This window comes from Engystomops pustulosus, chromosome 1 (assembly GCF_040894005.1).
Source record: "Engystomops pustulosus chromosome 1, aEngPut4.maternal, whole genome shotgun sequence".
NCBI lineage: Eukaryota > Metazoa > Chordata > Amphibia > Anura > Leptodactylidae > Engystomops > Engystomops pustulosus.
Window position 1 is genome coordinate 32,294,539 of NC_092411.1, and position 16,571 is coordinate 32,311,109.

General features: G+C 41.7%; 1 protein-coding gene across 2 annotated transcripts in view; it reads left to right on the forward strand.

Moving 5' to 3' along the window:
* Positions 1-16,571, forward strand: part of CWC27 (CWC27 spliceosome associated cyclophilin) — a 121,853-nt gene that overhangs the window by 74,807 nt on the left and 30,475 nt on the right. For both annotated transcript variants that reach the window (XM_072137147.1, XM_072137156.1), the window contains one exon: positions 15,961-16,070. In XM_072137147.1, the coding sequence (XP_071993248.1) occupies positions 15,961-16,070 (110 nt within the window). The remainder of the gene's footprint in view (positions 1-15,960; positions 16,071-16,571) is intronic.

Sequence of the window (16,571 nt, forward strand, 5' to 3'; positions counted from 1 at the left end):
TATCGCATTGGCACCCGGTGATCTCTACATTTGCTTCTCTTGGTGCTAATTGGAAACATGGAATGGTTTACCCTTCCTCTAAGGGGATAAAAGGTTACATGTCTACATAGCTGATCATTTCTGGTCTCTTCATTTGAGTGGGTGGTTTCAGTCTCTGCCAAGCTGCTGTCAAGAGCGTTCTTTAAATAAGTTCTTTTTGCTTTTATGCGACATTTACTGTAGTGTTGCCAGAAATTACATCAAACACATCATTCATTTAAGCACCAAATTTCCTCAACATCTTGTAGCACTTAATCACATATTTGAAGATAGCGTTCGCTTCACAAGTTTCTAGTGTAAACCTGTGAACGCGTTACACACTAGGTCACTCTAGGCAAGGCCAATCTGTATGTTATGATTAATTGCTGTACTATGGAGACTCCTAGTAGCTGCGCCGGGTACAGACAACTGGCAGAGTATTTGGTTGTTTGGATGCTTTTTATTATTTTTTTCTGTGCATTTAGTGGGAACAGATTCAAAACGCAACTTGATACTTTGCGGACCACACATGTTATGTTGCTATCGATTTTGATTAATTACAACTTGCTTAGTCGGAGGGTATTAAAATTGCAGTGAAATATAAGCCGAGGCTTCCAAATTGTAGAGGATCAGGGTGAGCAGGATCATCTTTGGAATAGATTGTTGTCAATTGTTGCTTTCAGGGGGCGTCCTCTCATGTCTGATTGACAGCTTTCTCCTTATATACCGTAACAGGGAGAAAACAGCCAATCAGCAGTTAGGGGAGTTCAACAGCAAATGAATATCAAGGACTCATGAGTCCATGGAGATCATTTAGAGGACTTTCCGTACACCTGTTATAGACTTGTATTGAGTCAACTCAACAGTCAACTGCAGACGGTGGGGAAGCGCAAAGACTATTCAGACAACAGAGACCCCTGGTTTTTACCTTTAACCCTCCAGTTTTAGTATCTGGACTTTATCACATAAAAACCTCTAGGTTGACACAACTTGGGCCTGAAAACAAATGCACCGAGTGCCGGAGTGCCGAACCTCTTTTCACTAGACTGAACTGATGTGCGGAGTGAGACTGGGTCCTGTAAATCCCTCTAGCTTATGGAGGATTTTTCTTGGACCAAACTTGCTTCTGGGCAACTGGCCTTAGAGTAGTGTTGGTTAATGCTGACCCATTCCAGTTGAAAGCCGCCAACATTCCAGTTGAAAGACTCCACTGAGGAGGAAGGAGCATCATCAATGAAAGGACTCTGGTCAAGGCACAATTCTTACATTACAGTGATGGTGCAGGCCGTACAGGTTCAAGGTCAATAAAAACTAGCCATAGTCAAACACATGACCTCCATGGGCAAGGGAGCACCATTGTAAGGTTAGCATGCTCGAAGCTAAAATTGCTCAGGCGCCTTCTAATATCACCACAGGTCATGTATCAAGAATGGAGATCAGCAAAGCCACTGGGGTGCATTAAAATAGTAGTAGTGTCATCCAGACATTTATCATAATATATATTATGGCCCCAAATATTTGCATGTGTACCACAAGATGGTCGCCAGAGCAAGATTACGGGATGATGACACCCCGACGTGCATTTCAGCAGTAAGAGCCACTGTCGGAATGAAGTTATCATATACTGTATATGCTTTCTTCATTTTTGCAAATCTTTCCATCTAATCTATGTTCAATCTGATTCAATGTAATCTGTCAGAATACTTCCATTGTCCGTGCTTTAATACCATATGACATTGCCCATAGCCTCCTATCCTCACCCGCCCTTTAGCACATACTGTACCTATCCTGACTTATGTTCCTTTCAACAATACATTGACTTCCAGTTCCGTGATTGATATGGACAGGCAGACAAAACATGACTGATATCTGTACAAACATTTGGAAACTTCATCGACCTCAAATACCTCAGTAGGAATGCAAACCCAGAAACATGTATATCTGTCGATTTCACACTCTCCCTATAGAATATATCTATATGTGTATCAGTTACTTTGTGTATTCGCTATTGTAAAAAAAAATCTATAGAATCTAGTGTAACATTTTTTAATAGTTCCTTTATACCCTATACCTAGATAGGCAGCGGTCACATAGGGTACACCAGCTTCTACTACTGAAGTGGGCACCACACATATCCAGGCTAACAAGACTTTTGACTATACACATTGCCACTTGGCTCAAGTGATCCGTGTTTGCGTGGGTTTCCTCCAAAACATACTGGTAGGTTAATTAGATTGTGAGCCCCATTGGGGACAGGGACTGATTTGGCAAGCTTTGTGCTTCGCTGCGTAATCTGTGTGTGCTATATAAATAAAGTATCATTATTATTATTATTATTATTAATAATAAAAATAAGAGTTCAGCTGCAATACCCAAGCTGGACACTATACAAACAATGGACTTGTCTGTGTAGTGGCTTTCCTCTCTGTCCCCCCTTCTTCCTAGCTGGAGGCCACCAGACAAGGCTGATCAGTCAGGGTCCTCTATATCGGACCTCCATAGAGAACTGATATACGGTATATCATAGACCCAGAAAACCCTTTAAAAGCGTCTACCAACTACCAATTCACCCCACAAGTAAAAACAGCTTGGTGTTCCAGGCACTTCTTTACTGTTTTTCAAAGATCTGTTATTTCAGAGAAAATGGGGCTTAGTTACTAAGGGTCCGCGCATCGCCCTTTCGCCGGATTTTCACATTTTTCGAGATTTGCAACTGCTGTCACAGGTATTTAACTGGGGATTGTGTCGACTGATTCGGACTGAGCGCGGGATTTAAGATTCAAATTGTGTTGCATCCAAAGCACTTACATACACCGGGAAGAAGAAGGTGAACTCCGGCGGATCTAAGCGGGGAAGCGACACATGCAGGATATCGGGCGCACAATCTTAGTGAATTGTGGCACAGGGCATTATTGTCGGACAATGCACTTTCGGGAATTCTGAGGGACCGGGTAAGTAAATGTGCCACAATGAATTAGTATGTCGGAGCACTGGTGGCTGTTGATGTGCCTCCTGGTCCACACATTGGGGGTCATTTACTAAGGGCCCGAATCACGTTTTTTCCATCGGGTTACCGTTTTTCTCCGATTCTTGGAGCCGGCATGCATGCGACGGAAATCAGGGGGTGTGGCCGTCATAAAAACCCGACGGATTGGGAAAAAACACCATATTTTTTTTTTTTTTTTTAAAAGTGTCGCTTTACACGCGCTTACCTGCACCCAGCAACAGATTGTGAACTCCGACGGACTTCAGCGCAGCAGCGACACCTGGTGGACATCGGCGCACTACCTTACTGAATCGCCGGAAGACCCGAATCCTCCACAGAGAACGCGTCACTGGATCGCGACAGGACCGAGTAAGTAAATCTGCCACATTATCTTCTTTGTATGCTGCCTACCACATCACAGTACTACCTGTTTACACAATGGGCATGGACCTTTGCTAATTTGCATAAATAGAGAAATGGAATTTTTCTCTAAACCCAGTGATTGTTGGAAAGTAGTAAAGTTATTTCTGGAAAACTTACAAGATGCCCCACACAATGCTGCTTTAATGTAGCTGATAGACTCCCTTTACAGCAGACAAGTCTGTATTTAGTGGTGTTTGGTTAATGGGGTGGTATTATAGAGAGGTCTTGTGCTGTACTAAAGAGATGTCCTGGAGAATGTAGGTGAAAAAACGAACATTCTCTGATAAATTGTCGGCTTGTTATTAGTTGAGGCCTGGAGACATGATAATTGAGATAACACACACGGAAGGATAACTCCTTACTGGCAGGGAAGAGGCTTGTAATGAATCTGGATTTCTATACCTTTTGTCGTGACATGTGGAGTTGTGATTTCTATCTACCACAGGAACAGGATGAAACATGAATGCTGTCAGCGACTATTTAACAAATTCACAGCACCTTCTCCTATTGTTTAGTCTTGGTCCCACAGGACCGTCTCCGTATGTGAACTTACTATTAAAAAAATAAAATGGAGGGTACAGAGCATCAGTTTTCCTAATTCATTCTGATGAAGTGTTTATTTAAAGGGGTTGTCCACTTTCAGCAAATAATTGACATTGTTTGTTTTTAGTGAAAAGTTATACAGTTTTCCAATATACTTTCTGTAACCATTCCTCCGGGTTTTCTAGATCTCTGCTTGCTGTCATATTGTTTACTTGCTGTGGATAGAAAGCGATCTCTGGTTATGTGATGTCACGCAGGTGCATGTCCCGCAGAGAATAATGAGAGGTTTGCACCTATGTGATATCACATGACCATAGATTATGTATATTATTGGTCTAAAAGGGAGGGAGAGAGGGAACTTATGGGACCTGGGTGCGATGGAGCGCTCCTGGGAGGTTTAGGTGTTGTGGCTGCAAATAAAAAATTATATAAAACATTTTACAAGCACCTGAAAGTTTCCATACTTTAGTTCGGTAAATGGTTGTAGTCTGTGAAACGCTTTATTAGTCTCCATGGGGCAAATATGTCATACGCCGACGTTAAGTGCGCCAGCATATGATGTTACCCCCTCCCTCTCTCCCTGCTGCGGCGTCTTGATAAATCGGGCAGATGCCTCCGCTATACCAGAGGGGCAATTCTACACAAAGTCTAGTTTGGCGTAGAATTGCACTTTAGTCTGTGCCTGAAGTTGCGTTCCATACCAGCGGCCCTGTCCCCTTCACGCCCCCTTGGCATGGATGTGCTTTGAGGGGGAAATTTAGGGGCTTGAACTACCTTTTCTACCCTAAGGCTGAGTTTACACGAACGTATGGGGGACATATGTACAACCACAAGCTTGCGGACGTACATACGCCCCCCCCCCATAGACGGCAATAGCCACATGGAGCAATACGCTGCTGCACACGGGAAAAAGATAGGACATCTATAGATAGGATACGGCCGTACGCCAAGCATCTCTATGGAGAGGGGAGGGGTCACCCCTCCTCCCGCCCAGCATACGTTTGTGTGAATTCGGCCTATAAGCTGTGCGACTAGGGGCCATTAGCTCAATATCAGACACCCAGGGGTCAGCAGTGGACAACAACTGTAAGTTCTACTAAAGTAGAGCTACAGGACCTTATCCCCTTCATCCATTGCAGAAAAAAAAAAAAGATGCCTCGGATAAGTACTAAAGGACCAAACTGCGCTAAAGTCTAAAACGTGCCGTAATGCCAAAACGCACAACCCGCAAGATAAGATTTTATACCATTTGTCAAGTTGTCGACTTTCACATTCGAGGCAGACGTTCAAAAAACTTTCCGCCTCAATGATTCTTCCTATTTATTTCATTGTGGTTTATATCTATTTCTCGCTGTTGTGTTTTATAGAAAATTAAGATTTTTGTTTCTGTTGTTTTATTAATTACCTTCAATTCTCCAGAGACCAATAGACAACAATCTGCTTTTTGTGCTATTTATGCTTTTGTCTTTTGAATCTTAAAGGACCAATTTTGCAAAAAAATAGAAAGCTGTAGTTAGATTTTCTGGTACCAACTGTTGATCTAAGTGTTGCTAGACCCTACCCCTGGGACCTTTCTCCTGGTGTACTGCCCTGTTTCATATGACATTTTCCCCTTCAGGTAACCTTAGGTTTTATCAATTGATGCGACATTAGAGAGCATTCTCTCATAGGCACCATACTGCTAGATTGTGTGTGTATATATATATATATATTATAGAGAGATAGAACAACTTTACAGACATCGCAACTTAGATACAGTAGCACAGCTATATGTATGGTGAATGCCTATATACAGGCGGTCCCCTACTTAAGGACACTCAACTTACAGATGCCTAGTTACAGACAGACCCCTCTGCCCCCTGTGACCTCTGGTGAAGCTTTCTGGATGCTTTACAATAGTCCCGGACTGCAATGATCACCCGTAAGTTGTCTGTATTGAAGCTTTATTGATAATCCTTGGTCCCAATACAACATAAAAATTTTAAACTCTAATTGTCACTAGGACAAAAATTTTTTTTGTCTGGAACTACAATTATAAAATATACAGTTTCGACTTACATACAAATTCAACTTAAAGGGAACCTACCACCACGAATCTACCTATAAAGGTAGATCGGGTGGTAGGTGGATGTATGGGACGTGAGGATAGCCCTTTTTAGAGCTAATCCTCACGTCCCCGCTAGCCTAGCATAAACTTTATTGCCCTAATATGTTAATTTAATTAAGCGGCTACCGGGGCGTGGAGTAGCCGGACACGAGGCTACACGGCGCGGCTACTCCACGCCCCAGTAGCTGCTTTCCCCCGCCTACCCTGTGATCTTCGGCGCGCAGCTCCTGCGCATGCGCAGTAACTCCGGCCTCGTTCCCGAGATCGCGCATCTTGGCCGGAGTTACTGCGCATGCGCAGAACTCCGGCTTCTCGGACGAGGGCGCGCAGCTGCCAGGAGCTGCGCGCCGAAGATCACAGGGTAGGCGGGGGAAAGCTGCTACTGGGGCGTGGAGTAGCCGCGCCGTGTAGCCTCGTGTCCGGCTACTCCACGCCCCGGTAGCCGCTTAATTAAATTAACATATAAAGTTTATGCTAGGCTAGCGGGGACGTGAGGATTAGCTCTAAAAAGGGCTATCCTCACGTCCCATACATCCACCTACCACCCGATCTACCTTTATAGGTAGATTCGTGGTGGTAGGTGCCCTTTAAGTACAAACCTATGGAACCTATCTTGTACATAACCCGGGGACTGCCTGTCATGGCAGCCTAGATACAACGGCTCAGCTATATGTTAGGTTAATACCTATACAATGGCAAATTAGATACAGCGCCTCAGCAATATGTAAGGCAAATGCCTATATAATGGGAGTATGGCAGCTTAGATACACTGTTGTGGATACCTTAATAATACTAAAGGTATCACAGTGAGAAGGGATTCCACATTTCTTTTTTGGGTAAAAGTAAAAAGTAGTAAAATATGACTTTCATTACATGTTTAAGCTTCTGAACGTTCAGTATTTATGTCCGGGCAACACAAATAATAGTGCGCCTTGTTCCTGTCACATCCTTTGAACAATAAGTTCTCCTTTAATTATTCTGCCAGTGTATTCTGTAATTGAACGTTGTATCATCGTGAGTAATGTGCAGGACGGTGGCAGTAATGCTGATAGCGTGCCTTGTACCACGTTACAGTTGCAGGCTCTGTCATATTGGAGTCATTTGGCTACAAAAATTCTTTTTTGATGTTTTATCATAGAAAAAAATCTGCACTATTTCTTGTTGCTTCACGTTTCTACCACATATTGCCCCTGATTATATGGCACTGAAATTATTTAGTGAATCAGGACTGAGGGCAAGACCTTGATGTGAGAACATCTTTTAGGTTCTGTTCACGTCAGTTTACCTGTTTACCGCCAAAAATCTTCTTTGTTTCTCTCTACCACAACTCGGTGCTATGTATACTAAAGTTTACCACCACCACCCCCCCCTCCCCAATAGAAATCTAAGAATTGGGTGAAGTTTGTCATCTGCTCTTGGCATCTACAAGAAGTATGTGCGGAGTCAGTGAAAATGGACTTTAGAATAGAATGAAGGCTGGACTCAGATGCTTAATATTGGAAAGCTCCCATTCTGGGCATATTTGTGTTCTGATTCAGGAGAAAGAAGTAGCCATTGCAGGAAATCTTTAGTAGCAGACTGGGCATGTTGAACTACAACATGACCGATCCTTCCGTTCTTAGACATCATCTGTTGGAGGGAAGTCAATGTCATCCAAATACACATTGTTGCCTCCAAAATTAAATCAAGGAATTTTGTAACCTATCCACAGTACAGGGGGAAAGTGTCAGATCACTAGCCATCTGAATGTTTTATTGATTGCCCCCGCAAATTCTTCTGAATCCCTGAGTGAATGATATGTCAAATGTTGAATGAGTGATCTTATATAACCCATGAAAAGATAATGGAAAGCCAGTAGCATTTGCACATTCGAGCTTAATTCCCTTGCGGAGTTCATAGGATGTATTGGTCCCCCATTCTTCTGATCACTGGGGGTCCCGCCAGTAGGGTATAAGTGTCTTTGGTCGAACACTCCAGTTAAGGCTTAAAGGAAATCCACCATCAGATTAACTGATTTTAGATAATTGGTACTAATTGGGACCCCCTGTGCTGGAAACTTGTTCGTTCTGAGCTGGAAGGTAAATCACTTTTTTATAACAATTAAATAAGGCTGAGGGCCTCTGCAGAGCCTCTCTCAGCTCTGCTGTGATTTAATTTTTATTTGCAACCCTGGTCCCGTGTTGTCCTGCCTGGCATCGCCCACATAGCTTGCCAAAAACTGGTGAGGTTTCCGGCTCTCTGTAAATTTAGGGAATGTGCGATGATTACATTCCTTACTCAGCCTTCAGGGTAGCAGTGCGGCCGCACAAGGAGTGTAACTAACGCGTATGCGCGATATTCGCAGATGGTGTCCTCGTACAAGACGTGTCAATGGCATATCACTAGGCCTTGCCTCCTTGGAGTCCTTAGAGCAGAGTGACTGTGGGGGTTAGTTTCATGTTGCTCTGTCTCCTGTAAGCTCTGGTCGGCTTTTGCTATGGACTACATGGTTATCTTGATACAACTAGTGAGACCTTCTGGGTCAATGAAGGAATTGACACAGCGTATTGCTAGCATCCTTGGCTCTGGCATTTAGGGAGCTTTAACTGGAGCTGTACCGATGAGACATAGCTGGCATGGATTAGTGATATGTCGTCACGGTCTCTCTTGAGACATCCCCTTTAATGTTTTAGTCATGTGCACCTGTCAGATTAATGCTGCTGATCACGAATACATTTTGCAGCTCCCCAGGGGGTCCCTCAGTCCTTACCACAAGCAAGAGAAATAACAAAGTTCACAGTTCAAAGCTGAAGACAAATTGTATCAAGGCTTTACCTCGCGCAAGTGATCTGCTGCCCAGATGTTTTCTGATAATGAATCCAGGATTTTAGTTTTCCAGGTAACTATGAGACGTCTGGATTCTTTGACATCTGTCATGTGTTAAAGACATGCACAGTTGTATGCTGTAGACGTATTGTAATCACTCACATGGGTTACTGTCCCCCCATGAGGTTCCCAATCCAATATCTAAGACACACTCACTTGGACCGATTTCACGGGAAGCCCGTTGACCTAGGAATAAGCATGTGATAGGACTATAGGACAGCTTGTTGGGTTCATACAATAGTCAACCTCCATTTATCCAATATCCAATTTTTTTTTCTTCTACAAATTTTAGATTTTATTTTGAGGCTTTATCGCCAACCTCGTATCCTGTAGAGATCTTTATTCCTGTTAAACTGAGCCAATGACTTGCACAGCCTTGTTTGGTTATCAAGAAATCCGAAATCGTGCTTGATATTTTTAAACATCTGGCATGCAGACCCTATTCTAGGTGATATTTGTTTCCAGTTTGGCATACAGGATTTTGTATTTGTATTTTGCCTTACAGGAGAGTGACAACACGGGAGCCCTTCAAATGACTAGACAGTTCACGAATCTTCATATATGATATATTGCAACGAAGGTTTTTCAAATTAACATAAGTAACAAGAGTGCTCCTCTTTTACCACTCTTTTAGACTGGTGTAATATAGTGGTGGAGTCCCAGCCATATGCCTCTGACAAAATTTGATACATCTCTCGGTTGGCCATTTACTAAAAGAAATGCAATCAATGCCAAGTATGAGCTATGATTGATTCCAGCCGTAATTTACTAGGATTCCAAATTATAATAAGTTTCCTGAGCTACGAAAGACCTGACATAGACAACACATCCATTTATTTACAATGTGTTGAGGAAATCTACTTAAAAAAAGTGCTAAATGGCCCAAGAGTAGCCGAAAAAGTTGCCATATTTTAAAATACAGCAGAATTATATACAGCATAATTATATTTAAGGGCATAGGAATATGGTTCTTCCAGTGTGGGAAAAAGGAAAACTATACGTCAGTTCCACCTCAAAGGGAACCTGTCAACATGTGTACCCCTCCAAATCCACAAACCGTAACTTGTCTAGTAGGTTGGAAGACCTCAACATGTTTTTATAGGTAGACAACCTGGCTTTAATGCTTTCCCAGTATGCAGTTGGGTAGGTGGGGAAGCTCGGCCATGCAGTCAAACAACTCCCCGTTTCAGCTCTGCGCATGCTCCACGCAACAGCAGCACAGCCATTTGATAGGCGCTCCCGTGCTGCTTTTGCATGGCACATGCACAGATTGCCTGTGATCCGGCCAGGTACGCACACTGCTGGAGCCCAGATCTCCGGTGCGCTGCACATGTGCAAGCCAGAGAGTGACGTAAGACGGAGGAGGCGGGGTGGGCAGGGAAACCAGCCAGAAAGAGGCGGGGTTGCTTGACTGCACCCCACCTCCTTTACTCTATATTAGGCAAGAATAAAAATCGTTTTTTGGAGATGTGAAGCAATGTTGCCTACCTATAAAAACATGTTCTGAGGTTTGGCTAGATGAGAGGCCAGTATGTTTATTCATAGTCAGATTTTTGTGTAGAGTGAGGTGTGTAACAACAATTTTTAAGTTTTTCCTGATCTACAAGGATAGGTAATTACAAGCTTATCGAACAGGAGCCTCATCAGACAGGTCTCTATCGCTAATTGATGAAGTGGTGGGTCGCACATGTGTCCTCACTCCATTCAGTTCCATGGTAGTCTCAGAAATTATCTCTACTGTAGTGTACATCACTACTATACAATTGAGCGGGGTGGCAGGATGCATGGTTGACCTGCCCTTTCGCCTATAGGTGAAAACGGGATCACGTTCTTGTGATTAGTTTGGTCACAGCAGTCGGGTCCTCATTGATCAGTCTGTGGATAGGGGACATCTTAAATAGTTGGAAAACCCCTTTTCCAGTGTGCGGAAAGAAACCCAATGGAAGCATAACTTTTAAGACTCTGTATACTCGTGTAGGTGCCTTCCAAAGGCAAATCTCCAAAAGGAGCTTAGTTTCTTCCCTGACCTTCTTAAAGAGAAAATACACTTTTTAGAGGTCTCGGTTTTATTTTTCTAAAATTGGGTTTGTAGTTACTGCATAAAGTTAGATATACCACAGCCAAATGTTTCTGCAGACTCGCAAGAAACTGCATTTTTCAATCCCTTTATTACACCAGCAGATACTGAAATAACCGTACATATGGAAACACGCTTTAGCCAGAAATTATGTGAATACTTTTCATGCATTTTTGATTTACAATGCACATTAATGGTATAGGAAAATAGTTATAAAATTATGCAGTACTTCCTCAAAAGCTTAAACCGGACTCGCACACATCTTCAGCTCTTTTCATACTAGCCTGAATGCATCCATCCACTTATAAGGGGCTTCATCTAAAACCAGATTTTCAGTTCTACCATATATTATGGTTGATCACCATATTCTTGAAGAAGACCACATGACTACAAGACAACTTTTCCAGTGCCGTTTTGGGTAGTTGCTTCAAAGAAGCTTCACTGTATTAGGACATAGCAGTATTGCAGATATTCGGGCAGAGGATTGTACAGTCTGTATTATTCAGGACGCCCCAGTTGTCCATTTCTGCCTCTGGTATGGCATATGATAAAGTTAATGTAAAAAGTATTATACATTGATCACACAGGATGATATGGCCAGATATCACAAGAATAGCATCATGATCACAAATATCAATTCTAAGTCTAGATAGTCACAGATGAAGGTTTAAAGGAAACCTACCATTTGGTTTGATGCATTATGAAGCAAACATACCTTGAGAAGGCTGTAGCTACACTGATGCAGAAACATATCTTGGTTAATCCCTGAGCTGAGTGGTTTTGCTTAAAAATCAATTATAACATTCAGGACCTTGGGAAGGCTGGGTAAGGCTGGCTGCCTAGATCAACGAATAAGACTCTAAACTTGTAATTACAAATGGAGGTTAGTCAAGCATGACTAATCAACCTGAGCTGGATCACTTATACACAGCAGCTGGGGGATGGTGCAGCAATTGATTATTCTTTCTGGCAGGGAGAACAGTGATTGCAGCATCATCTCATGCAGAGAAAAACTCACGTACTAAGAGAAGCGCCAAACCAAGTGCTGAAGGAGCCATAGAAGTGACAGAGCTTCATTATCATAATGGTATATCTGTTTTATCAGCAAAACCACTCAGCTCAGGGATTAACCAAGATATGATCCTGCATCAGTGTAGCTACAGCATTCTCAAGGTATATTTGCTTCATACTGCATCAAATCAAATGGTAGGTTTTCTTTAAGGCACAGGAGAGGCTGTAGACTGTGCTCTGTGCAGCAGCATGCATGTCACATGCAGTGTGTGAACGATAGCCCAGTACAAGTGGATCTGAGATGATTGATTCGAAAAATAATCATCTACAGGAGGCAGTGAATCCCTCAGATTTACAAATGTCACACTTTGGATTGTTTCATAATAATCTTTATTTATATAGCACCTTCATATCTCGCAGCCCATTACAACTTTGCAGACACAGTTTGACTAATATTTTAGTATTTGTAAACCTACCATAAGCTGCCTGATTACATATGAAAATTATATAAGGGGAAACAAAATTTCTGTTTAAGACCAATGTAGTCGTAGTCAGATACAGACTCCGAACCACAACTGATCATGCAGGTGCCCCCCGTAAACTATGAAATTCTCTACATCTGTACAATACCTGAACATAGAGTGATGGGAGCATGGCAGATTCTATATCCATATATGTATGTTATCAATCAAATTATTAAGAGGTGGTTTAACTTTTAAAGGAAATCCCCTTTGGAAGTATGAGTTGGCATTTATAGCTTCAGCTGAATGCCAGTTTACTGCTTGAATTTTATTTCTTTACATATTGGCAGAATGTTTAATTGTGTTGGCACTGTGCCTCAATAACTTTGGCATGTGCACACTAATCATTTAAGCCGAGTCTTTCCTGCTTCTGTTTTTTTTAGCTTCTGCTTCGATATGACTCCAATACTAGTTGCTATACCAGTGTTTGTGCAGTGCCTGGTCCGGAAACATATACCGGGTGATGGTGCTGTCCAAAATTAATTCTATGTATAGCTGAATTATAAGGATTTGTTGGTTCTTAATAATTTTTCATTTTATTTTAAATGTGGTTAATTCCGTAAGTTACATTCATTCTCCAAATCCACTTTTTGATTTATGTGTTATATATCTTGGATCTCTAACATATTTTATTGGAGTTTGTCCTTTGATTCACTGTTGCTTTTTGCAAAAATGTAATTTTGAGCTGAACATTTATTGTATCATACTTGTTATGTCGCCCCCTGCTGTTAAATTCCTCATATCTCACAATGTCCGCTTATGTGTCTTGTGTTGGTGGTCACATATAAGATAACACTTATTGTCCTAGAAAGGGAAAATAGGCAGACATATGCAGCACAATAAGTTACGTTAAAAAGAAAACAAACAAAAAAACTATAGGGCATTAAAGTGAGGTTAAAAAAGAAAATGATTAACAAAAAAAGTAATAGGTAATTTTTTTTTTACATGTGTGGGCATTGCTAAACATTCAGCTAGGGGCCCAGCAGCCCCCCCCCCCCACACCCTCCATCCCTGATGACCTGATAAAGTACATTAGAAACAAATGATTTCTGAAACCTTCTGGTTCGCTTTTGATAAATACATCGCCCACTATGTGAATGATAGTACTCATGGGATTGTGTTCATTTCTGTAAATTTTCATAGCATGCGCTCATTCAGAACTTTGATCCACCCATCCAGAATTGCTCCTATGATTGCACTTGTTTTTTCTGGTTATAATTTTGTTTGTTTTTTTTAAAGGAGCTCATGAACACATAGTGGCAGATTTATCAAGTGTCTGAAAGTCAGAATATTTCCAGTTGCCCATGGCAACCAATCACAGCTCCCCTTTAAAATATTCATGAGCACTGGCAAAATGAAACCTGAGCTGTGATTGGTTGCCATGGGCAACTGGAAATATTCTGACTTTCAGACACTTGATAAATTTGCCCCATAATGCTAAAAGGTGAATTTGTATTAACATTAAATGAGCATAAGGAGCGCAAGAACAATAGATAGCCAGCTGCTTTCTTGTACACTTGGTCAACATGGTGTTGCCAAATTACTTTTTCATCAATGACTACACCTAGATATTTATAGTTAGTCTCCCATTCTACACCATCTATAAAAGCGGGGGAAATTTCCAGCGTTTCAAACCCTGCAAAATCGATAATAACTTCATCAATCTTGCTGATATTTAAGGTTTAACTGTAAAGTTACTGATAAAAATTAGTTTTCGCACAGCTGGAGAGACCTTGATTTCCAAAGATACCTATATCGTGCTTTTGGCTTCTTCCTATCCTGAGATATAGCCTTATAAATTTATCATCTCTTCTTATAAAATCATATTTGGCTATTCATGAAGTGGGCAGCACTTCCTGGTTGTGACATCTGCTCAGGGCACTGAAGCCAGAGCTTCACATGAATCAGGACAGCACGTTTGTAATTGGACAACCTGAAGCGTGTGATGAGTCGCATGCTTGTGACATTACTCCAGGTCCTATTTTCTTGCATCTCCTACAGCCCCTCCCAACAAGCCTCCTCCTGTATCTATCTGTCCTATATGGTTTCCCATGGTTACCAGAAAACATGACAAAACAAGAGTAGCCTGGGGTTAAAGCCTCTGCTAGCAGATAAACACATGCAGATAGCTAATTAGAGTAAATTAGAGAATTGTTTATGTTTGTTTAGTGCAAAGTTAGGCAAAAGCCCATTTTCACCACAGCAATTGGAAAAACGTTTCACCATAGAGAATTTCCCTGCTATCTCTGACACGGCAATGACCATGTTGTCAGAGTATTCCTGCATGATGCAGCAGTTCTCATTAATTCTAAAGTGACATCAATGTATATGACTTATAAGAAGGCAGCCAGAACCGTTCCTTGTGATACTTCCAAAACTGCATACGACTTTGCCTGACAATTTGACTCTCTGTGTAATGCAATAATATACATATTCGGTATCTCAGAGGTTTCCTCCGGATATATGTGTACACAGAGTGTTTCCCGCTATTGTACAGGCCAGCCAGTAATATCGGCATACAACCCTGGGCCACTCCTCGTCCCAACACACCCAAAGTGGCTTGTTGATCAGAGAGGCCAGGAAAATGGTGGAGAGGGGGAGATTTATGTGGCAGTTTTCTGGTAGAGAAGGCATAATGAATGTAAACCAGGGATTTTCAGGTGCGGTCCACCTGTGTGACATCACATTACCCGGAATATAACGAGCCGTGCACCTGTGTGACATCATGTGAGCAGGGATATGAGCCGTGCACCTGTGTGACATCACTTGACCAGGTATTAAGAAAAAAAAAAAACAGACCGAGGACGACACCTTGAGTGATATCTTCAAGACAAGAAGTATAAGAACCAAGCCCCCCAATGTGGGGGTGCTCACCTGGTCCAAACCTGATTTTCAGGCAAAATTCCCCATTCACAGGGTCTTTTTCAGGTCTTTCCAAAGAGGACAGCTACCTTTTAATTCCAATAACCGAATTCCCAATATAAGGTTCGGTAGCAAATATCAGATATCAAATTATATTGATCCTAATACTTCATGAATTAGTGCATCTTCCATTCAGGTTTTTTAGCACCAAAATTTAAAAAAAAAACTCTTTTCACATGACCAGGGTCCGCATGAAGTAAACAATGAAAATTTGTGTTGAATGACAGCAAGCAAAGATCTAGAAAACCAAGGGGGCGACGACACGTGGCGTTCTGACACATAGTAACATGAAAACGCATGCGTCAGAGCGCCACGTGTGAACGCACCCTCAGAAATTGATATTGAAAGCTTATTGGAAAATTATATAACTTTTACATTATAATTTACTGAAATGTGACAACCCCTTTAAGTTCATGCGGCAATATGTACTATATAGCGATTACAAATCTTTATAGCAACATAACTTATCCGTCTGCTTTTTCTTAAGCTGAACAAACAGTGGCTAACAGCGTCCTGGAAGAATACATGAAAGAGAAGGAGAAGTATAACAACTGCCGGAAGAAAAACACCAAGAAAGGATCTTCCAGAGAAGAACAGGTGATTCACTAAAAACTAGTTGGAATTTATGCAAATTGTGTATTTTATGAACATTTTAAAGGGGTCACATGAACTACTCAACTGTTTATAATTAGGACTTTTATAGCAGCTCCGCTATTCATCCATATTCCATCTCTATATACTGGGGGTTATTTATAAGCACCGGCGTGTGAGAATGTCAAAGCCTCTTTTTGCAGCCCGGCCTGCTGACTGTGCAGCGTTTACTTCTACTCCAGGCTGTAACTAGCGCAGAAATATTCTGCAGCATGAGAACTTTTCGTTCTATATATTTTTCGTGTGTAGCATTATTTATTTTGGGTTGCATATTTTGGCATTAGCATGAGAACTTTCACTTTTGAAAGTTTGTGCACAGGGCAAGGGCTGATTCTAGCCTTTTTGCTGCCCAAAGTAAACATTGAAACTGCTGCCCCTCCCCCGCAAACAATACCACCTGCAACACTAGTACTTAGTCAATGACACATACATTAGTGACATTTAGTA